At 30.4% G+C, this 24,766-nt stretch overlaps 1 protein-coding gene and 1 long non-coding RNA gene across 6 annotated transcripts in view; one reads left to right on the forward strand and one right to left on the reverse strand.

Annotated features, from left to right (window-relative positions):
* nau (myogenic-determination protein nautilus) overlaps window positions 1-14,233 on the forward strand; it is a 36,567-nt gene extending 22,334 nt beyond the window's left edge. For all 3 annotated transcript variants that reach the window (XM_089177167.1, XM_089177168.1, XM_015322886.2), the window contains one exon: window positions 13,666-14,233. In XM_089177167.1, the coding sequence (XP_089033293.1) occupies window positions 13,666-13,725 (60 nt within the window). In that variant the 3' untranslated portion in view covers window positions 13,726-14,233. The remainder of the gene's footprint in view (window positions 1-13,665) is intronic.
* The window catches only part of LOC149030881 (uncharacterized), a 56,216-nt gene that overhangs the window by 30,741 nt on the left and 709 nt on the right, over window positions 1-24,766 (reverse strand). For 2 of the 3 annotated variants that reach the window (XR_016178178.1, XR_016178176.1), the window contains exon 4: window positions 20,319-21,616. This is a non-coding gene — a long non-coding RNA (uncharacterized LOC149030881). Of the gene's footprint in view, window positions 1-20,318; window positions 21,617-24,766 lie in introns of those variants that run through there. The other variant, XR_016178177.1, reaches the window with a different exon arrangement.

Consider the following 24,766-nt stretch of genomic DNA (forward strand, 5'->3'; position numbering starts at 1 on the left):
GTGTTTTCGACTGTTTCGGTAGAGATGTGCATGAGTGACACGTTGCCAAGAGAACTCGACGTAACGTATGTACGAAAGGTACAAGAAGTATTATGGATCTGTTCCAAAACAAGCTTCATTTGCGTCGTTTATGCGTGTGTATGTATATATATATATATATGTATATGCGTAAACCTACTCGTCTCTCCCACAGAAAATACGAAAAAGAGAAAGGAAGATAAAAGGGGAGGGTGGAAGGGAAGGGAAGGAAAGGGAAGAAAAGAGAACCTGTGTCACTTTGAGGGTAAGTCATCTAGATTGTAGAGTGTAGTAGGCCATCCTAGTGATAGAATGTGTATACTTGTCTATACGTGTATGTATAAGAGCTGGGAGGAGGAGATACGGGGGTTGAAAAGAGGAAAGCAATAGCATGTTCCGTTCTTCTTTTTCCACCACACACACCGATAATATAACTCGTGGATCCGAGCCAAATCCAACTTCGCGAGAATATTTCTGCAATGTTTGCATTGCCACTTGATACTACGCGAGCTTACGTATGCGAATGAGTGAGTGAGTGAGTGAGTGAGTGAGTGAGTGAGTGTGCGAGAGCTAGCTCTCGATCCTCTTCGAGAAGGTAACTACAAAGTGTGTGAGAGGTATTGCAGCCCACCCCACCCCACCCCACCCCCTCCCCACGCAATAATAATAGCACGTGTATGTATCTATCTTCTTCTATTTTTGTTTTGTTTTGTTTTTAGATAACAACGACAAATGATGTTTTTCTTTTTTTTTTTTTTTCAACATATTTTACAAATTATTTCACAATGTTCGATGTGAGTATAATAAATGGCACGTGTATCTTTGTTACTTGGATATTTTCTTATTTTTTATTTTTTTTATTTTTAACGACAAATATGTGGTATGGAATATTTATGCAACTGTGAGAAAATGATTGATGTGAAATATGATATTATATATGTGTGATTTGAATGTATGACATTGTGATGATAATTTGAATTGGGAAAGGTGTGTAGGAAATTGTCTGTTGGGTGGTTGTCTGGTTGTTTCTTCTTTTTTTTAAATGAAAACTTCTTTAGAATGGGTGTAATTTGAAAAAATGTAACGGAGCGGTAGGCGGCTATGAAACGGAGCGGTGGAAGGCGATGAAACGGTCGCGATTCTAAATAAGAAGAGAATACTCTCATTCTCTCGAAACTTAGTTTTTTAAATTATTTTTTATTACTAATTTAACGATTTTTATTTAGAGGCTTATCTAGGTTCTGTAAGGTTCTTTCAATAGATGGTGCTGTATTACAATTCAATTATTTCGATATATTCGCGTCTCGAAGCTTGGTTTTCTTTGAAGGTTTCACTTCTACCGTGTGTGATCTGCACACATCTGTTTTTTTTTTTTTATAGGAATCACGTGCCAAAGATTATCTAAGATTGTGCTTTACTAGTTTTTTTCGATAATTTAAAAAAAAATATATATATATATACTATCTCATGTAGAATGTACTCTAAGATGATGAAAAAAGAAAGTAAGAAAGTAGGAAGGGGGAAATAAAAAGAAATACGAGCCACTTCGATGATACCCTTAGGCATTCACGAGTTTGGAATAATTTTATTGGTCAGGTTGATAGGATTTTTTTTTCTTTTGCTCGATTGACAGTACCAAAATCTCAAAATGGTTTTCCTTCTTTTTCTTCCCCTTTTATGATTGTGAGGAGAGGGTGAGTAGGAGGGGGATGATCGTACGTTTGAATTCGTTCAAATATTTAAACGTTGATACTTTTCTTTTCTAGAATCTTATCGCGATTATTGTTCATGCTCGATTTCGTGAATAAAACGATCGATCGATACAAAGACATAATTCTAAAAAGAATGAATAAGTGTGTAATATGTGTATGTGTGAGTATGTATCTTAACTATTGACAGAATAGCGTTATTCTGGTAAAGGTTGTGAAAAATAGGATGGGAATATCGTAAAAGTAAACGATGTAGTATAACGAAGCGTAGAAGGATCCACTAAATTTATGCTTCAATGACGACAACTGAAAAGAAAAGGGAAAATAAGAAGAAGAAGAAGAAGAAGAAGAAGGATGGGTGAATAAAGGAAGAAAAGGAAGTAGTGATGGTACACTGTTGTATCCACGAAAGAAAAAGGAAACAAGTTAGTTCAACGAAATGTAAAATTGCTGAAAAGGTGGGGATGATGAGGGAAATACCCAAAGTGAACGTTGTTTTTATCGTTCATTCGTGTTTACAAATTTTCTAACATTTCTTTTCGTTTTTCGTTTATATAGTTTTCTATTATCAAGTTACTAGGAAAATGTGGTCACACACAGGACCTTTTTTGATATTATTGAAAACAATTTGGTTTTTTCTTTACTACAACTTGACGAGAACACTGTTAGGATTTGGTATTTCGAATTTCTAATATCAATTAATAATAATATTAATAATAATAACTATTATTATTATTTTGTAGTTCTTTGTTGGGGTGGTCCTGGGATTTGGTATTTGCTGCAATAAACTTTCAAGTTTCTATAATGCCAATTAATAATAATAATAATAATAATAATAATAATTATTATTTTGTACTTCATCAGGGTGGTCCTGTAATTTGATATTTGGTGCAATGAACTTTCAAGTTCCTATAATATCAATTAATAATAATAATAATAATAATTTTGTTCTACCTACGTCAGGGTGGTCCTGGCAAAGGCTAGCCAACATATTTCGAATAAATTGTCAACGTTTAATTGCTTACTAGGATCTACATACCTAGCATAGATAGAGGAAAGAGAATTTGTGGATACTAAGAGGACTATAAGATGAGAAGATTTGCGTATGTCTCGACAAGAAAACGAAAGAAACTGAAACTGACATGATGAAAGAAAGAAAAAGAAACAGATGGTGAGTGAGAAAGACAAGAAGAAGAAGAAGAAGAAGAAGAAGAAGAAGAAGAAGAAGATGAGAATCCGCGAAGAGTAAATCCCGGTGATAAATTATAGGATGAAAATCTTCGGTTTCTCTCTCTTCAAGAGAGAAGCAACTCTCGCATTAGCATAATGCGTCTCGCCGTCTTCTCGTTTACAAAACGAGCTCGATAACAATCGAGTCGGCGTTTATTAAAAGCGGGTTGGTTTCATATATATATATATAGTGTGTAAGAGAGAAAGAGATATAAGAGATAGAAAATGGTGACAGAGTAAGAGAGAGAGAGAGAGGGGGAGATGGATAAAAACGAATAGGGGAGTGTTCACGACGATGGCATCTACGTGCTATTAAAATAACTCGGAATTAATTAGCGTTAATGAATACCTGACTATTGGCAAGCGTGAAACATAATTCAACTTAGTCAAAGAGACAAGTGTCGTGAACTTACAAACTTCTATGCGACCATTTGCTTCTTCCTGCTATCGATGTTTTTATACATCGGACAACCAAAAAGGAAAGGGTTGAACGAAAGGAAACTCTAACCCCCTCTCCCCTTCCCCTATAAAAAAGAATAAGAGTAATTCTTACGTTTCTTCTTCTTTTTCTTCCTTTTTTCTTTTTGTGTGCTTGAATACAAACTTTAATCAACGAGTTGTAATTTTATTCACCACAAAAGTTCATTGCACAATACGGATGACATTCTATAAGTATAACAGTTATGAATTTTGTTTTGTTACTTTACAGATACCATTAGAAAGAGATAGAGAGAGAGAGAGAGAGAGAGAGAGAGAGAGAGAGTTGATTTCGTACTATGTTAGTTTTGAGTGTTAAGACTAAGACTAAAAAAAAAAAAAATAAGTTTCGAAGGAAATGGTCGTAGTAGAAGCCGTGAGTTTCTTTGAGCCGTTTCGCAGTTGCTAACATCGCTCCGGATGGTCTACCAAATTCGTGTTTGACAAATAGAACAAAACAAATGCAAAAGGAGGGTGTGGTGTGGTGTGGTGTGGTGTGGAGGAGGAGGAGGAGGGTGCAGACAAGCTAGGAAAAGGGCCCTCATCGAAAGCAATTCTCTCGTTATACCAGACACGCTATAATTCACGATTGCGTTTTACCATGCGTGTATTATACACGCGCGATTTAGGTGAATCCTCTCTCTCTCTCTCTCTCTTCTTTTAGAGTACAGTTAAGTCCTACTCGTAGAAGAAACTCGAAAGCTTCTATAAACCGAGCAAAGGATAGTGGGATTATTTAGGGAGGAAGGGTGGTAAGAAGGAAGGGAGGGTTAACTGTGCAAACGATATCTCGACGAAACGCATCGTCGTCGTGGTTGCCAAGGAATTTACCGAAGCGTGGATCACTGCAAAACCGCCGTAGTTTCATCTACTACCTGATTATTTTAATTAATGCTTAAACGTTACGTACCATTTGCTTAATGTTATTCAAAAACGTTTTAACTTTCAACGATATCTTTGTTGTTTTTTATTTATTTATTCTACGATATTGTCTCTTTCACTTTGACTTTCTGTGAACATTTACAAAAAATCTCCTTTTTGTAAAATGACAAACGATTGTATTGCGTTATTATACAAGGTAAGGTTGTGGTATACAATTGTGAAAATTATTATTATTATTATTATTATGTTGTTCGAAAAGTAATGTCGTTTTTTTTTTCTTGACACAATTTTGAAATGAGTTAATGCACAAATTGGCAAATAACAACAACAACACGTGAAATCGTTGAACAGTTTAAATTGATCAAATCAAATTATTTTAAACCTACTCGAAAATCCTAAGTTTAATCACGGAACAAAAATGATCTTCAATTTTTTTGTCACAAAACTAAAACAAAATTATTTTTCCAAACAACGTAATATATTGAATTTAAAATAATGTGACAAATATTTCTCACGAACTCTAAATGTAAGAGATTTAAAGTACGCGAAGATTTAGATTTTTAAGAGAATTGTTTTTTTTGTTTTTTTTTTTTGGTCAATTTAATTGGAACACGTTGAGGTTAAAACGTCGAACGAGCCGTGAACGTGACGATCTTGTCCAAGTTTCATTTGATATATATTTTTTTTTTGTTATTCGTATTTTTTATTTTAAAGGTTGACGAAGATGGTTGACGAAGGAGTGGACTCTTACTCGTGAGAAAGAGAAGATGACGAGTAAAAAGATGTTATTAAGATAGAGAAAGAGAGATAGATAGATAGTAGAGAGTAAGATCAGGGTGGGATGAGAAAATTTGAGCCACCCTAAAGTGCCATATATTGCCACGGTACATTAGTATGACACATCGTCGTTGGAGTCCCTACGCGCTTTGGCGAATCCTCTCAGCAAGTCAACGCCGACGGTACGCGAATTTTAACTTAAGCTCGTCGTCTCACTTGAAAATTCTCATGCCAACGTTACTCTAACATACAAAATTCACCATCCTACTATAAACGTTCATATTTATTAATCAACAAAAATTTATTAATATTCCTAAGTAAAAAAAAACATTAGTTTATCGTTCACGTGTGATGATAAAACAAAAAAAAACAAAAACAACCCCCTACGTTTTTCAGTAGAAAACGTTTGAACATTTTCCCCCAATTCTTGTTTCCTATTTATATATATATATATATTTTTTTTTTTTTACGAAGTATTTATTTTTGAAAGCAAACGATGGAAGAAAATCGAAGGTTACTATTGCAAAAATAATAATAATAATTATAATAAGAAGAAAAAGGGGTAAAACTTGTTAGTTAGTTGGTTGGTTGGTTGGTTGGTTTGAGTTTTTTGCAAAAGTAAAAAAAGAAAAAGAAAAGTTTTTTCTTAACGTCGATAGCCTTTACTTTTAACTTTAAACGTTTTCAAATGTACTTTCTAACACACATAAGACGATGGACCTAAAGAAAAAGGTTTTTTTTTTCTTTTTTTTTTTTTTTTTAAAGAAACCCCGTTTCGTGAGAAATGGAACGCCTGTGCACGATGAATACTTCCTCACGTTTCTTTATTATTATTATTATTATTATTTTCTTTATTCAACGTAGTTTTTCATTTTACTTTTGCCAAGGTATTAACCATATCTCGTTGACCGATATTTTCTTTTCATTTCTTTATTTTATCCAGTTATATTTGTTTATCGGATAGAACAATTATTTTAGAATGTAAAAATAAAGAAAATTCATTTAACACAAATCGTTCGATCGTTGTATACACATTTTAAAATTGGCGAGAGTTTATTATAAATTTAATTGCAAGGAGCTTAAATAATCAATCAGTCCGGTCCGATCGTTTCTCGTGCTATTGTTTAAATTATTTAACGAAGAATTCATTAAAATTTGACCATTTACAACATTCAAGAATGGAAAAAGCTTTTGATAATACGATTATAATAAGATTAAAAGATTTCAATCGATTTTAGCGTAATTTTCATCTTAAATAAATACACACCTTTTTGTTTTCTAACACAATAATATTGATAATAATAATAATAATAATAATAATAATAATAATGATCTATTAAGTATAGCAAATGTTTAGGAAAGTTGGCTAACGTTACTTCGTACCTTCGAGTTATAAAAGAGTGCGTTCAGAATTGTAAAAGCGAATACACGTTTTCTCTCTAATGAGATGGAATCAAAGCATCGTTGTCTTCCATACCACCGTTCACTAAAAGACGTAACACGAATGTTATGTGTGTGTGTGTGTATGTGTGAGACTTAAATCTATAAGAGAGAGAGAGAGAGAGAGAGAGAGAGAGAGAGAGAGAGACTTTGAAACAAATCGACTTAACGAAACCATCGTCTTTGAAGATTTGGAAATGCAATTAAGATGTCTTAATTTACATTTGCGTTCTGCGTATTCTGCGTTCGGCAAAGTTTGAAGGTACAAGAAATAAATCGAAACTTCAATCTTCGAAGAGAGAGAGAGAAAATAAACTTGACTTCCTTTTTCCTTTTTCGATTTGTCACTCCCTTATCGAACAAAGAGTCTTTTATTCGTATATATATATATATAACCCTTCTTCTTATTCTTGTTGAAAAGAAATTATTTTTAAATTTCTTACAAGTGTATCTACCATCGTGTAATGTTACTAGGTAAAAATATTCATAGTTTAAAGGCAAATAAAGTATTTGTAAAATTGTTATTTGGATAGAATGATAAAATGTATTTTATTTGATATAGTTTTCTATTTTTTTTTTCTATCTTTAAATAATTATCTTTTCTAGTATCGTGTTGGTAGAATGTTACTAGGTAAAAATATTAATAATTCAAATGCAAATAAAATATTTGTAAAATTGTTATTTTGATAGAATGATAAAATGTGTTTTATTTGATATTGTTTTATATTTTTGTTTCTATCTTTAAATAATTATCTTTTCTAACATTGTATTAGTAGAATATTACTAGGTAATGTTACTACGTAAAAACATACAACATTAAATGCAAATAAAATATTTGTAAAATTGTTATTTTGATATACATATAAAATGTATTTTATTTGATATTGTTTTATATTTTTTTCTATCTTAAAATAATTATCTTTTCTAGCATTGTATTAGTAGAATATTACTAGGTAATGTTACTACGTAAAAACATACAACATTAAATGCAAATAAAATATTAGCAAAAATTATTTCAATATAATGACAAAATATATTTTACTTAACATTGTTTCATATCTTTTTCTTTTATATTAAAATAATTATCTTTCAATTCAACGTAATCTACAAACATAAATTTACAAACATTTAGGAAACAAAAACACAAAAAAAAATTAGAATCAAATACAATTTTAATATTACTTTTGATGGAACACAGATATCGATAAGTGACAAATACGAACATTGAACAAACCCCCATCCCTATTAATATAAATAAAATTTTCATTTGAAAATCTATCTTTTCTGGTACATTACTACATCGTCATTGGTAACTCGAACGTTTATTTTTGTCACGCTTACCTAATATTACGAGATGTGTTACGAGTTAATCCGTCGATTTATCGAGCCGATTAAAGTGCCTCCTCGTCGACTTGACTCGAGGTAAATGCCACTAACACGTATACAATCATGTGGTATAGTTTCTAACCATGTAAATGTATGTGTGTCTGTCTGTAGAAAAACGTTTATATACTTGTAAATGATGTTTAAATAATCAAATAGTCGAATAAACGAATGAATTAGCTTTTTTAAGTTAACTTCATATTCCAAATCTTATTTTCAATGCAAATTAAAAACTAGATCTAGTTATTTTATTGTTATCATTAAGTGCATCATTGATTTTTACGAACAAGTTAAAATATTACTTGTGTTATCTCTTTATTTAATTCTCTGTTTTTTTTTTTTTATTAAGCTACGTTTAATTACAACGAGTTGAGTCAAATTAACAACAATCTTGCTTTTTCTCTCACCTACCACCCTCCGCCCCCTCCCCTCCCGCCTTAAAACCATTAATTTCACTTACAAAACCTCTGGGGTGGTCTACCAATGAGGGGTGGTGATTTACTCATCATAGAAACACGCTAGGAGAATTTCAAAACGTCAAACGACACTTAACAAATGATATCAATGAAAAAATGCATCGATTTAGAATTAACACTAAGTACAAACATTAGATAGAAATACGATTGAATTTTAAACGAGCATCATTGAACTAACAATTATCGTTAATTTAAACAAATGACATATTTTTTTTTTTGTTTTTTTTTGTTTTTTTTTGTTAAACGAATCTTCATCCAATTGAATTTTAACGATTGTAATTGACAATATTAGGATATAATAGAGATGCATAAAATTGAATTTGTCGTTTTCGTCATTTACGATCATACATAGATTTAATGAATATGATAATGAAGATATCGAAGTGAATCGATGTAAATAAATGTAATAATAATCGTGCAATATCGTTGGAGAATTGAATCCGTCATTTCTTCATTCATCCACGTAACTAAAATTCATTATTGAATTAATTGCATCCCGTACGAAATATGGCAGGTGGGGGATGGAAGGATGAAGGAGGAGGAGGGTTGGAGGGTTGCGGTAGACCGTTAATACATAATTTTCAAATGGCCCTGTCAAAAACTGTTCGGCATGGTCGTTTTCGAATTATAATAACAGTAGTTGGCAAGGGAACCCGTCGTGCGTGGTCTTGGTGATATGTCATCGAGAGAAATATGACAAGCGAAACTATGTATCGCTCGGAGATTTATAAATAAAAGCCTTTAGCTCTTCTTCTTCTTCTTCTTCTTCTTCTTCTTCTTCTTCTTCTTCTTCTTCTTCTTCTTCTTCTTCATCATCATCATCTTCTTCTTCATCTACTCGTTCCTTCACTTGGTCGTATCGCACGAGTGTGTACGAGTTTCACGTTGGTAGTATCCGTTGCCAAAAACGTCAACTTAATTATCTCGTATTATTATTAATACGAAATTAAAAAATTGTTTACTTACTTTAACCCCACCCCCCTCCTCCCTCCCCCATCCAATTACTTTGACAATAACCCTTGACAAATATCGCATTTGTTTTTTAGTCAAATTTTTACAATACTTTTCTTTATAGTATCGATTAATATTTATTTATATATATTTTTTTTAATTTTGTATAAGTTATGACACGTTAAGTATATAAATTACTAATATAGTATTATATATATATAGTAGTATTAATATAGCACCAATATTGTATTATATATAATATAGTACTAATATAATTAAATAGATATATGTAGGATATAAAATATCCTATCTTTCAAGTTGGATGAAACTGCACACAGTGTGTAAAATTTGATTAAAATCGGTTCAGTAGTTTAGGAGTCCATTGCGGACAAACAACGTGACACGTAATTTATATATATATATATATTAAGATAGAACTACTATAATATTATATATAATATAGTATTAAAGTTACAAATATTATATGAAACAATATCCTGTTAATTGATTAAATTAAATTAAAAAAAAAAATATATATATATATATAAATCAATTAATTTTCTTAAAATTCGTTGCAATTTAAGGAACCCTGTGTTAGTTGGGGGAAGGGTCTGTAATTTGTAATATTAAATGAATACGTTTCTTGGTAATATACATATCTTAATTCGTTGACGTTGGCACCTGGATGAATTTATGTAATATCGTTCGTCATGTGTGAATGTGTGTCTGACAAAGATGAAGGATATGGAGGATGGGGAAATAGTAGTAGTGGGTCATAGTCACTTTTACCTTATCCTTTCATGACAGGACGATCGATCAACGTTCAACGTTTGCGAACGTGCCACGACTAATCGTAAGTGCACGAGTTTTCCCTTCCCTTCCCTTCACCCTTCCTCCCTTCCTCCCTTCTACACTTACATCTTCTCACTCTCTTCTTTACCCTTTCCCTTTTTCCTTCCTTCCTTCCTTCCTTCCTTATTTCTCTTTGGAAACACTTTTACGCGTGTCGCTTGGTCGACGATGCGTGTTGACGTTCAACACCTTTAGACACCTAACACTACCACTACCACTACCATCACCTATCAGGGTGGGTGGGTTTCAACTCGTCGAAAATTTCTCTCTGGCAAAGCCAATAGGAGCTAAGGAAGGATGATGATGATGGACGTAAACGTCTAGTTTACTGAAAAAGCTTTTCGTCTAAACACTTCTTCTTCTTCTTCTTCTTCTTCTTCTTTCACTTAACGAGTATCCTTTCAAAGATTATTATATCGTTTCAATAAACGTGTCGAATGAATAATTTTATTTTTTTATTTTTTTTTATATTTTATATAATAAAAAAACAGTAAAATAAAGATCGAGAAAAGTAAAGTGTCAAGAATTGTAAATAAAAATGTTAATACTATGATAAATTTAAACGGAAGTATTTTGAAAAAGATACAAATTGACTGCTATTCAAATCTTTCAAATTTAATGCATAAAATTCAACTCGTTTCAATATTTCAATGAAATATATTTCATTTGAATTGAAAATTATGATAATTCGTTTAAAACATTATTTCCAACCATCGAATACAAATGTTGATCAGATAAAAAACGAATGGTAGGGGGTGGGGGTGGGGGAGTAGGATTTGCGTTTGTCCCTAAAAAACAAAAAATAAAAAGTAACTAACGTCAAGAAAGCTCCTCCCCACACTTTCCTTTCTATTCCCCCAATTCCCCCCCCTTTAACCCTTCTTTCTTCATCTGTTAAACGACTTTCTTTCTTCTCATTCGAAAGTTCACTTAGACTTTTTCTTTCTATCCTTCTTTGTTCGTTGCACCGAAGATAAACGAATTTGCATTTTGGTAACAGTTCTGAGACTTTAAGGGCTTTGAAGCCGTTATTCTTGGCACCCGTAATACTGCCTGAACAAGCACGATTTGTTTTCGACGAGTACTTTCTGCTTTTAAATCTGGACCCCCATCATTGTACGCTCAGTGTTTCCTTCCCTTCCTCCCTTCCTCCCACCCCCCTCCCTTTTTTTCTACCCTGCTACTGTCTCTCTCTCTCTCTCTCTCTCTCTTTTTTTTTTTAAACTGTATTTGTGTGCGTGTTCCTTTTCATTTCGTATCCTTTTCCTCTTTCCATTTCTTTCGTAGAAACGATACACTTTTATTTTTATCGTTCGTTCTAGCTTTTTATTGCGTACCCATAGCATACACACACACACACATATATATATATATATGTATTTAGTATCATGTACGTATCTTGATAGAAATGGTGAGAAGGGTGGTGGGAGTAGGGGAAGTTATATAGATGTATTTTCTCTGTTTCTTTTTTCGTGCTCGTTTCACCCAGTTCTTTCTATTCTATATCGTTTGTTGAAACGAACAAAAATGGTTACTTCCGTTGAGAATTATTTCACATTTTTTATTTATTCTCATCATCATCATCATCATCATCTTCTTCTTCTTCTTCTTCTTCTTCTTTTAACAGATAGTTTATAATACTATACAAGGATTTTTCTATTTATTTATTGTTGCAAGAATCGAACGATAAGTTTTTGTTACAGATTTTTTGATTTTTTTTTGAAGTGAAAACTTCTTTAGAATCAGGGTGATTTGAAAATCGTGAAACGCAAGAACGTAAAACCAATGAAACAAAAATAATGATTTAATTAATAAAATTCAGTGTCACAATATGTTTGTCCAATAATAATTTCGAAATTACTCAAATTTATCTTAATGAAATTTATTTTTATTTCACTTAGTGATTTTTTTCCAATTTAGCACATAGCACAATTTTAATGGCGATTTTTTCGAAGTGTAAACTTCTTTAGAATGGGTGTCATTTGAAAAAATGTAACGGAGCGGTAGGCGGCTATGTAACGGAGCGGTAGGCGGCTATGTAACGGAGCGGTGGGAGACGATGAAACGGCCGCGATACGAAATAAGAAGAGAATACAATTATCCTACAGCAGATATTTTGTATTCGTCTCATTCTCTCAAAAACTTAGTCTTTTATCACTAATTTAAAGACTTTTATTTAGAGGTTCATCTAAGTTCTGTAAGGTTCTATCAATAGATGGCACTGTATTACAATTCAATTGTTTCGATATATTAACGTCTCGAAGCTTGGTTTTCTTTGAAGAAGGTTTCACTTCTTCTATCGTGTGTGATTTGCACACATTTGTTTTTTAAAACGTTATATGAATTTTGGCAAATTTCCCAACGACTAGTTTGAACAATTTTTTTTTCCATCATATTCTAGGGACTTTAATCGTGTAATACACGTTTTAATAAATAATGCATGGTATGTAATATAAACACAATGAGTTTTGTAATAATCGTTCGATTAGTTTCGTTTGTTGATTCGTTCATTAGTTAGTATGAAACATCAAGAGTTTACGTAAGTTACTTCATTATCTTTTGATAATGCTACCTAACAATAATAATAATAATAATAATAATAATAACAACAACAATAACAACAGGAGTATATAAGCTATCAAGCCACGCGTTGTTCATTAGTGGTCAATAGGAAATTCGCTTGAATTTGCAATCGAACGTGTGTATTCGGCCAATTTGATTGAATTCTCTTCTATATATGTGTGATGTTCCAGGTCATATCGAATCCTAACACATACGATGATAACCTATGTATTTATGTACACGTGTGTGTGTAAGTGGTCGCGACGGAAACGACGACAATTTTCCAATATAACGAGTCGACGTTTCTGTCTTTTCTACTTTCTTTTTTTTCTTTTTTTTTTTTTACTTCTATCTTTCCATTTTTCTCATTCCACCTATTCATTGATTACCAACTTCAAACAATCGTACTTTGACAATTCCTGATGCTTTTTCCCGATATGAAATACTTTCTTTCTCGTTAAAGCGTGAAAATGCACTGTTGCGTTTGTTAACTTCTTCAATAGAAACTAAATGTCTTTATTTACAAGCGTGTGATTCATTGATAAATGATTAACGTAATCGTGTGATTATTTTAACATTAATATTAGGTCGAGTCATAAGTAACTAGAATCTATTTTTCGTATTTACCTATTATAAGTCACCGAAACAAACAGATTTTCGATATCACTGTGTATAGATGAGAATTCAGTTTAGTCTTCTGTTAACTTTTGTATGCAATCGCATGGTGTCTTGCACTTATCAGTCGCAGAAACGCCATTATTTGTGTCTCATAAAAAAACGGAAAGTTATTTATAACTCGACCTAATATAATAATACATAAATAAAAGATAATTAGATTTTATTATTATTGAAATAGAATTAATAACCAAATGTTGTCAAATATATATATTTTTTTTTAATGTTTGCAGGATTCGAGCAAGTTGAAACGTCATCGTCACAAGGTAACGGAAGTAGTTTGGATTGTTTGAGTATGATCGTTCAAAGTATAAATGGACCACCACAAGCACCTATGGAAAGTCATTACTCGTCGCATCTTTAAAGTTAAGACAGTATTACAAAAAAAAAGTGGGATGATTTCTCCTAATTTGTAAAGAAAAAACAAAAACAAAAAAAAAACAAAAAAAAAGTAACTATCATTAAACGTACGAAAAAAATTGCAAAAAAAAAACAAAACAACAATAAAAACGTTTCAAAGTAATCGTAAAAAAAAAAAACAAAAAAACTATAACGTTGATATAATTTAAAATGTTCATCGTTCTCGAATTGAAATCTCAATGAATTACGAATGAACATTTATCGAGGAAGAAGGAGGAGAGGAGGGGGAGTGGTGGGGAGATGGGGAGGGGAAGTAGGGGGAAACTAGATTAGCCAGATTAAACTTTAAATACGTATTCATACCGTATAACGTTTACGAGAGAGACTCTGAACATTGTGGACATAAAAATAAAATAAAATTAAAAAAAAACATAAAAAAAAGAAGTTGTTAGGTAAATAACATAGAACCCAAAAAAGAACTTTAACGAAAGCAGCTAATTCGAGAAAGGGTGGTGGTGGTCGTGGGGAGGGAGAGTAGTGGAGGGGGGCAAGGATTAGCGTTTTATTTTTCAACGAACTTCCCGTGTGGGGGGATGAGAGAGTAGAACGAGATTACTCGTTGGATAAACTCCATTTTTACGATTAAAATGTGTACACAATTAGATTCCTGTATTTTCCAAAATTATGAGAATTTTATCTTTTGTTTTGTTTTCTTTTCATTTTTTTTTTTTTTAAATTATATTTACATTTTCTACGTAGTTTAGCGTAAGAAACAATTAAATATAATTATGATAATAATAACAATAATAATAATTATAAAAATGTGTAACACAAGATTGTGCGTTCGAGAGAACCTTGAAATCTTGCATTTTCTAGTCCCAGTTTAAAACAAATTTTATTTAATTAAATGATACTACGATTATATATAATTAGATACATTTTTGTTTTCAAGAATGGGAGAAAGAAAAAGAGAGAGAGAGAGAGAGAGAGAAAACATAACTAATATTAAATTTAATAATATTAACCCTTTGACTGTGCGACGCGTTCTCGAACCAATCCATTAATATGAACGGCGGGTGTGATTTTCGCATATCAATCGTTGCGACTGTTTTTTTCATTAACTCTTTTGACCAAAACAGATAATAATAAGACAATAAAAATAAAAATATGAATTTTTTGTTGTTTACTTTTTATTTAAGTAATTTTTTAAAACTATTTTATATTTATTTTATTTATCTTGTGCATTACTTCAATAATAATCGGTAATCTTCTCTTAATATATATACAAATTACGTGTGACGTTGTTTGTCCGTAATGGACTCCTAAACTACTGAACGGATTTTAATCAAATTTTACACATTGTGTGCAATTTCATTCAACTTGAAAGATAGGATAGTTTATAGTTCCAATTTATAATCGCAATATTATTTTATTGCGAGTTATATGTATGTTATTAGCAGTCAAAGGATTAAACAGTTCATTTATTAATACAAAATGATTTTACATTTTTTTTTTTGGTACTAAAAGAATTATTTCGTTTCAACTTATAAAAGTGTCAAACGTGAATAATGAGTTGATATTATCTGCAAACGTTGTTTTCCGATAAAAATGATCAACAAAAATAAATAAATAAATAAAAAGACAAAAAAAAGTAATCATCGCGAAATTTAATCGTCAAATTATAACCGACGTGTGTCAGACTTATGTAAAATCATATTTTATTATTTTCCATCAGTCCAACGTATAATCAAACGTCATTTTAAATTAACATAATTTATAACTGTTATTATTCTTAGAGTTGTTTATCCCGAAACTAGTTGTACTAGTCCAATATTTCTTCTTACGAAATTTCGTAACGTCGGATATGCGATTCCATTTATTTGCTTTATACATATATATATCGATATATTTATATAAAATCGATTTTTGTTTATTCGACTGAAGAAAAATAACGAATGTTTATTTTTCTTTCTTTCTTTCTCTCTCTCTCTCTCTCTCTCTCTTTCTATTTTGAAAACCAATGTTAAAAAATGTTCTATACAACAAGGGTGTACAAATTTTACGCCCCCTCCCCCTTCTCCCCCCTACCCCCTCTCCCCCTCAAATTAATCCTTTTTTGCAGATCATATTCACGTTCACCTTTTTACTGTACAAACAATAAACAACAACAACAAAAAGTGTGCAAAATATTTTTCTATTGGTAATAAAAAAACAAAACAAAAAAAAAAGGAAGATATTTTTTTATTATATTTTAAGAAATAGAATTTGATTGAATATAAAAAAAAAAAAAAATAATCTAATTGTGCGTGTTAAATTATTACAAATATTTTTTATAAAATTATTGTAAAAATTGAAGAGAAAAGTAAAATATTGACGAATTATAAATATAAATAATTATATAATTATTAATATATTATTACGCATGATGAACACACATCAGTAAAAAAAAAAAAAAAAGCGAATGAGAATTATCATAAAAAAAAAAAAATAATACGATCTTACAAAATAATTTTAATATTGAATAATTGAAAAAAAAAAAAAAAAAAAAAATGTAGAATATGATTTGCAAAAGTTAAAATATAAATCTAAAAAAAAAATCCCTGTATGTGCAATGTTATATGCATGGGGGTTTCACGTACGTAAACATTTATTATTTCTATCAATTGTTCATTCAAAATATTGTAAATACCTTGGATGCAATAAAAACATCGTTGTAAAAAAAAAAAAAAAAAAGAAAAATCAGAAAAATTCTTGGATTATTTTTCTTCCCCCTCATCTTCCTTCTTCTAATCGTCGTAATTTTTATTTTTCGTTCCCCCTTTGTTTGTTTTTTTTTTTTTCATTCATTTTGACGTAATTTTACTATTAATTCCGTTGAAAGAGAGTTTCATAGGATTCTCGTGGAAAGATCATTTATCAAAAGTAAGATGATAATTAATCAACGAACTTTAAATTGCAATGAGGACCATCGAACTACGACGAATTTGAACACTTTGATTCTGATGTTCACTTTTACGCGTTATTAATGACAATGCAAAGGATAAAGTTTCGCACATGTTATACACAAACTAGAAAGAGAAAGATAGAAAGAGAGAGAGAGAGAGAGAGAGAGAGAGATTGAGTGAGTGAAATATACGTGAAAGTAATTAATAACGTTTGAACTTCCGTTGCTTTTATTATAGCAATAAGAAGAACATAACATGCATGAGCATAACTTTGTACAATTGTGTAACTATGCATGTATTTCACCGTTTATTCATGAGCAAAAGTGAGATTTCCTTGTCCGTGGGATATATTAATTATTTAACTGTAACAATTCTCTCTTTCTCTCTTTCTCTTTCTCTCTCTTTCTTTGTCTGTCTGTCTCTCTCATTCTCTCGTTGTATCATTTCGAACTTAGCAAACAAATGCAGTTTCAAATTTCTCTTAAACTGATATAATACTCGGGGTGTGTTACGATTTAATGTTAAACGTTGAAATTCTTTTAATTTTAATCTGTTAACTATTTAAAGTGAATTAAATGAATGTATTAAATGCTTTTAACAGTGTTTTTTTCTTTTTTTTATTCGTAATAAATAATTAAATGTAATTATGATGTTATTATTATTATTATATACTATATATAATACAATATATTAATATAATTATATGTTATATATATATAATTAAAAATATATATAATAATAATGAATTATAATATAATATATTAATAATATTTAATTAAAATAATAATATAATATTTATTATATTATATTAATTATAATATAATATTTTAAATTATAATATAATTTATATATATTTAATTTTAATTATAATTATACTAATATAATATATAATATAATAATATAATATAATATAAATTAATTTAATTATAATATAATTTAATATATTAAATTATATATATATAATAATAATAAATTATAATATATATATATTTAAAAAATTTGTATTACAGGTGTAATAAAAAAATCCAACAAAATGATCAAACATAATTACCTGTAATACATTCATTTAATTACTGTTATTATATATATATATATTTACAATCGTTATTTCTTCCTATTTCTTTTTTTCTTTTTCTTTTTTTTGTAATGTCATGTATAATAAAGAAGTTTATTCGTAATAGATTCGCTTGGTAAGGTATTTCTCGAGTAGAATAAAAGAAAACGAAGTCGACAGCAGCTGGGCGTACAATTATCACGTTCGAAGTGTCGCTTCCGGCTGGTCCGCCTTTTAAAACTAAACTAAAATTTCAAGTAGCTAAGCAAAGTAAAATTTCAGCTCCCTTTTTTTTCTTTTTTTTTTTTTTTTCTTAAGAGTGAGAAAATTCTTACCTTCTCTCTCAATTTCTTTCTTTTTGATATATATATATAAAGTCATTTTAACCGTACGAGTATTTTCTTGACTTTTTTTTTCATGTTACGTGGGGGCTTACCTTGCTGCACGGTAAAATACATTTACTGATTTATGTTAGCAATTTTTAGACTACTCAACTTTCTCTACGGGAGTTTAATAGACGACTATGGTGTATTATGTTGTTAAGAACAAAAACAGAATAAATTCACCCGTTTATTATATAAAAAGAGAGAGAGAGAGAGAGGAAAGACCTACAAGATAAAAGGAATGAGTTTAAGTTAATATTATAGTCCCCTTTAATTTTTGATTTCCATCGTGTGTCATATATCAAAGTTTTTGTCTCATCATAATGATTTTTTTATCATATTGGGGATGTTGAAAATATTTTTTTTTGTATAAAATAAATCATAATTTTATTATTAAAATTACCTATTGAAAGATTTGACAAATATTAATTTTGATTGATTTTTTTATTTGTACAATTTTAAATGTTAATTTGTCAAGAAAAAAAAAAGAAAAAAGGATATTTTATTTCAATTTGAGATGAACATTAAAAATAAAGTATGGTTTTTAGCGAAGATAAATGGTACAGGACAGCTGAAATTTCGTGTCGATTTATGGAAGTATCTTTGAAGTGTCTTTTTCGAGAGATATCTCACAAAACAAGGAAACCATTGCCGCGGTAAGAATAAAAGAAAAGAAAAGGAAAGAAAAGAAAAAAAACCCAAGAAAGAAAGAAAGAAAGAGAGGGTGTTTGGGCAAGAGATACTTTCTCTTGAGAAAATCCTGAAAAGCTTGTAAAGTTCATCGGTGTCTTTAGCAGAATATCGGCACGTTTTCAAAACATGCCAGGCCCCTTTTTAGTGACACGTCCAATGCATCTGTTCCCATCCATCAATGTGATTCCTTTTCTTATTATCGGCAAAATTTAGAAAACCAAAATCGAGAATAAACCTACTACCGTTTACTACCTACATTTCTTTTCTATTTATTTTCTTTTTTCTCACACATATCCTTTTTTTTTTATCAAAAGAAAGAAAACATTACATTGATAATTTGAGTTCATTACATATGTAGATAAATAACCCTTCAAAATAATACCTTGATCCTGAATAAGGGGAAAGTAAGTAGAATAATATAATAAATTGACCAATATAGATGACTTTGACCTGTATCATTCTTCTTTTTTCAATATATCACATATATAAAGGTTAGATGGTACTTGGGCACGTTTCGTGAACACTCTTCGAGCTGTTGAGTCTAGACGAGGATAATATAAAGTCAAGCGTAACGTAACCACCTTATTCACACCCTTATTCCAACCCCCCCCTTCCCTCGAACAAGGAGGAAGTACACATTAAACTAATCCTACTGATAGATATTATATTTTTTTCTTGGTTGTTCTTCATAGAAAATATTTCTTCAAAATTCGGATAAAATTATTCAACGATATTTCCAAATATTCTCACCTCATGTTTTTTTTTTTTTTTTTTTGGTTCTTTTTTGAGAAACGCGTGGGCGTAAGACGGGAGAATTAACGCAATGGATGGGGGGTGTGGGGGTTTATCTGAAAAGAAACATGGTTGTGACTTGACGTACAGTTCCTAAATTCGAGTCGAATTTCAAAGCGGTTTCCTTTTCTGTTTTCCATGTTCTCCACTTCCCTCGTTCCTCTTCTTTTTTCTTCTCCCTCCTCCCCCCTTGTATAATATATATATATATCACGATAGTCACGTGTATAATCGTCGCGGAAGTTTCTCGGTTAATACAACCTCATCATGAAAGAAGAAGAAGAAGAAAGAAGAAGCATTTTCCAGATGGTAGCTCGTAAAACGTCCGTCCGGTTGGACGTTTTGTTCAGGAACGTGTTTCACACTTTTTCAGGTCGGTGCTACTAACGCGCGAACCAGACAACGACGACGCATAGTTACGAGTTGCTCTTTGAGTTTTTTTTTTTTTTTTTGAGGTATCGCAGAAGCACACACCCCCCCGCCCCCGGTGTATATGTATACGTATCATTGATGTATAAGTGTAGAAGAACTCACCCTCTTTCCCCCTTACTCCTAGTTCATTCATGAGAAAAGTGCTTGCCGCCGGGTTCATCCGTCCCCAACTCTATTCGAAACTTCTGGGAATTCTTTTAACAGACCAATTTCATCGTTTATTTTTTTATTTCAATATTTATTACAAATACAATACATTTTTAAATTATATTATTAATAATAATAATAATAATTTTAAATATAGATTTTTATTAGTACAAATCAACGAAATTCTTTCTTTTGTTACGAGTCAACTGAGCTGATGAAGAAAATGTCTATGTTAAAATAAATCGAACTTATTAAAAGAAAGTTCAAAGTTATTTAAAAAAAAGTTGTTTTTTTTTCTTTTTTTTTTTCTTTGATTTAAACGAATGCATTAACACGAAGAACGGTGCATTAATTCCCCAGTATTTTTGGTAGACTGTATAAGAAGGCAACCGGATAAGTGGAACATCAAGTTAAAGACGTGGGTGTTTTAGGGACTCGTTTTCGGATATTTAAGGGGGAAAAGACACGGCTGCTGCCTTCTAGAAAGGAAACGTATAAAAACGTTCCTGGTGTGTCATAACATTACCGCTTTGAAATATCGCTTCGATTACGTTCGATAGACTGAGACATCAGTTCCCGCCCCCCCCCCACCATCCCCACCCACCCTCATCCCTCTTGGATTTAAAGACTAGTCGTCTTTTGCTTTCAGAAAAATTTAAAGCCGACTTTAAACTTTTTTTCCTTTTTTTATTTTTTTTTTTTTACTTTGTCGTTGACTTTACTCGACTTCGTCTAAATTGAGAGACTTTTAATTCTTTACGATAATGCTTGGGTCCTCGTCGGGTATTCATAAAAGTAAAACTTTTCAACGCATGGTTTTAATAACAAAAAAAAACGAAAAAATGAAATAAAAAATAAAAAACGTGACACGTGACATTAATGAAACTTTTTAAACATTTTTTATATATATATATTGGCAAGCGTATCGAATTTTTGATTAGTCTTCTTGTTCGTTTATTGATGTTGATAAATTAATGAAGAAATAATGACATGTGTATATGTAAAGAGAGAATAAATAAGTGCATTAATCAATTGCATTGTTTAATCAAGTGAATTAATAAATTCGATAAAATGAGAAGACTAAGAAGTTAATTTAAAATAAATGCATATATAGGAATACAACCAGTAACCTGTACCGATATTGAACCTTTCATTCATGGTATGATTGGTTACTGGAAGGAAAATGCAATTTTTCGTACTCACTCGTTGTCAGCTGTTACGAATAAAAATGCAGCATGGACAATTGACCTGAGAAGTTTTGCGATGATTTCAAAATGTTCGTCTTCCTTCGTTGTTGGTCGAATGATGTCGTGAAGTTCATTAGAATTGGATGAATTGGATGAATTGGATGAAGTGCATCGTTGCATCGTTGAATCATCTGTAATTAAAAATACAAAATAAAATTTAATAATGTTTCTTATCATTCGAAACATTTACCATGAATAAAAACTATAAATGAAGACAACTATGATTTAAAAAATAAATGACAAGTTATAATTAAGATTATGAGATAATAAAATAAACGAGATGATGGTGAACGTTTTTTTAAAACCATAAAATGAATGAGATTGTGTTAAATTTTTTTTAGAAATTATAGAAAAATATAAGATCACTGTAATTCTGTTTGAAAAATCGTCTTATTGATAATTGGTATTTATTATCTAATTTGTATTAATTATCTAATTGGTATTTATTATTTAAATAAAGACAAATTAAGATTATGGTGTTCTAATTTCAACATTTCTTTAGTGATAACTTTGTAATATAAGTAAAGTTTATTTAAAGTTATTTTATACAATTTTATCTCGTTACCATCATTTAAGAAATATTATTTACAAAAAAATTAATCGTCAAATAGAAAATAATTGTAAATATTTTCTACAATAAAATTAAAGATGATTAAACGTTCAGATAAAAATATTGTTAATAACTATACAGACAAACGAGTAAATAAATTATTTTATTGAAAATATTTCAAGTATTAAATTTTAATTAGAATAAATTTGATAATAATCTATGATGGTTAATAAGTTACATATCATCATTAATGATCCTATGAACGAGTTAGAACTGATTTAAGAAAATAACATCTGTCACGACCCCCTGGACTATTCTATGGGACCCACAGAAAAATTTCATTAACCATTAGACAGTAAAAGGACCCTTCTTTGGTAACAAGTGTACCCATTACCACCCACAGTGACAGTAATCTTCTGTTAAGTCACAAATCAACTTCATATTCGAGTTCATTTGTGTTGTTTTTTTTTTCTTTCTAAATCTTTTTTTATAAACTCGTATATATCAACACGTACTCCACGAAATATTATTATAGATACTTGAACGATATAAATTATGTTTCGGTGTACTCCCTTTTTTTTTCTTTTGACAAATAAAAAAAATCAAATCAAAAAAAAAAAACAAGGATAGGAGTTAAGTCTTCTTCGGCGTATCTAATAATTTTCGAGGTCATATTTTTAGGTTCTCAGTGAATTGGTATAATTAGGAGAAAAGCAATGAAACGTGTATAAGGGAAGGGTTAGGGGGGTATCCAACATTAGCCAAAAATAACCGTGTTCGCCGGGTAAGAATAGCGGATGGGAGGACATAAATGTTTTTAGTGTTACTGACCCGTCAAAATTCTCGGGAGTTTGACTCTCTCACAACTTTGTCAGGCAAATCTCTTCGAGAGTACGTCGAGTATTCTACGATCTTAAAATTGCACGCATTCGTAATACCCAACAGGGTGTCTGATAACAACTTATTCACCTTTGTGGTAATATCTTCTAATTTTATCCTCAATTATTTTTACAATTGATCTTACATTTTATACAATTTTTAAGATAAATTATAAAACCATTTATATTGCAATAATTAACACGTTTGTCGCCATACCGGAGACGGGCATGCTTCTACCGGGGGCCCCGTCACCGTATACGGTGACACTCTTCTTGTTCAAGTTAATAGTATTTTTAGTTGGACAAATTTCTCACATTTCCCATTTCGAAAGAAAATTATTTTCGGTAAATAAAATATAATAATATAATATAACCACATAATACTCGGGTTGTGTGCATTGTTGATATTTCTATTTATCGCTTGTTTACGTTACGGCGCGCCAACAGTCGAATTTTGGGCCTGGCGAGAAACTCAACCGAAACGGGCTGGACGAGCGAATGTGTTAAAAGAAACAAATACGTGAAATACATTTATGTTACACATGAACTCTTTTAGAAATAAAAATTACTTCAAATAATATAAAAAATAATTGAATTTAATAAATTCAAATGCTTAGAAATTAAATCTAATTTTTTTGTTGTTTCCAGACACCCTTTTCAATTATTGAATCGTTCTGTAGATAAATGCAATTACTGATCTAATGCAATTAGAATAAAAAGAATATCTTACAAATAGTTGAACTTGAAAATTGCAAATTAATTGAGAAAATGAAAGAAAGTGGCGAAAAATAAAATTTCACTTTGAGTTATACGAGTTGAAGAAAAATCGTTTAAAACAAAAAAAAAAAAAAAGAAAAAAAAGTCATTCAGTAAAGCGTAAAGAATTCTGTCAGCTTTTTGATACACGTGTGACGTGACATGTGTCTTCTTCTTCTTCTTCTTCTTCTTCTTGTTATGTAATCGATGTATGTGTGTATCTTTGTATGTATTACTTATGTACCACCTACCAACGAAATCTTAGGGTTCTCTTAACCGTTTGACGTGTGTCAAATATTGAGCTACTCTTGTTACTTTGAGTATTCTATTTCTTTCCCTATTTCTCTCTCTCTCTCTCTCTCTCTTTCTTTCTCTCTCTGTCCCTCTCTTGGTAAATTGAGATGACAAAATCTAACAGAATATATGTGAGACAAAACTTATACTCGTTTTCGTGAATTGATGCTACAATTTGTTCTATTCGTGATTGATTGAATGACCATTTTTTTTCCTCTTATCTATTAAATTATTTTTATATTTCAAAATAATTATTAAATAATTTTGTTTATTCTAGAATAAATAATTGGTTTTATAATTGCAGATATATAACAAAATAAATTATTCGAATCATGCACGAACACACACACCTCGTGTGTAAATTTTGAGTAAAATATTCATGTTAATAAAAAAAAAAAAAAAATACAGTATGTAATAAATTTATAACAATATACATTTTATATTGCAGATATTGTTATTCTAATCCGATTATTTATAGACTAATCCAACTATCTATTGTTTAGGGATTATTAAATTTATTCCTCATGGGTACACACATATTGTACATTTTAAGAATATAAAATATAACATGTGAATATAATACGACAATAAAATAATTCTATCTTAAAATTAACAATAAAATTTGATAAAAATAATTTAATAGATGAAATATTATTCTTTCTTTGTTTTGTTTTTTTTTTTTTTTCATCATTGTTAGTTTTAATGATTAATGCATTTCAAATTGAGTACACTTTGAAAGAATATGAAAAGAGTTGAAAAATGATAAAAAGTAAATTTATGTGTGTGTGTGTGTGTGAGAGAGA

The sequence above is a fragment of the Polistes dominula genome, unplaced genomic scaffold, assembly GCF_049000335.1.
Source record: "Polistes dominula isolate Pdom_NZ unplaced genomic scaffold, Pdom_raw_medaka contig_20, whole genome shotgun sequence".
Classification (NCBI taxonomy): domain Eukaryota; kingdom Metazoa; phylum Arthropoda; class Insecta; order Hymenoptera; family Vespidae; genus Polistes; species Polistes dominula.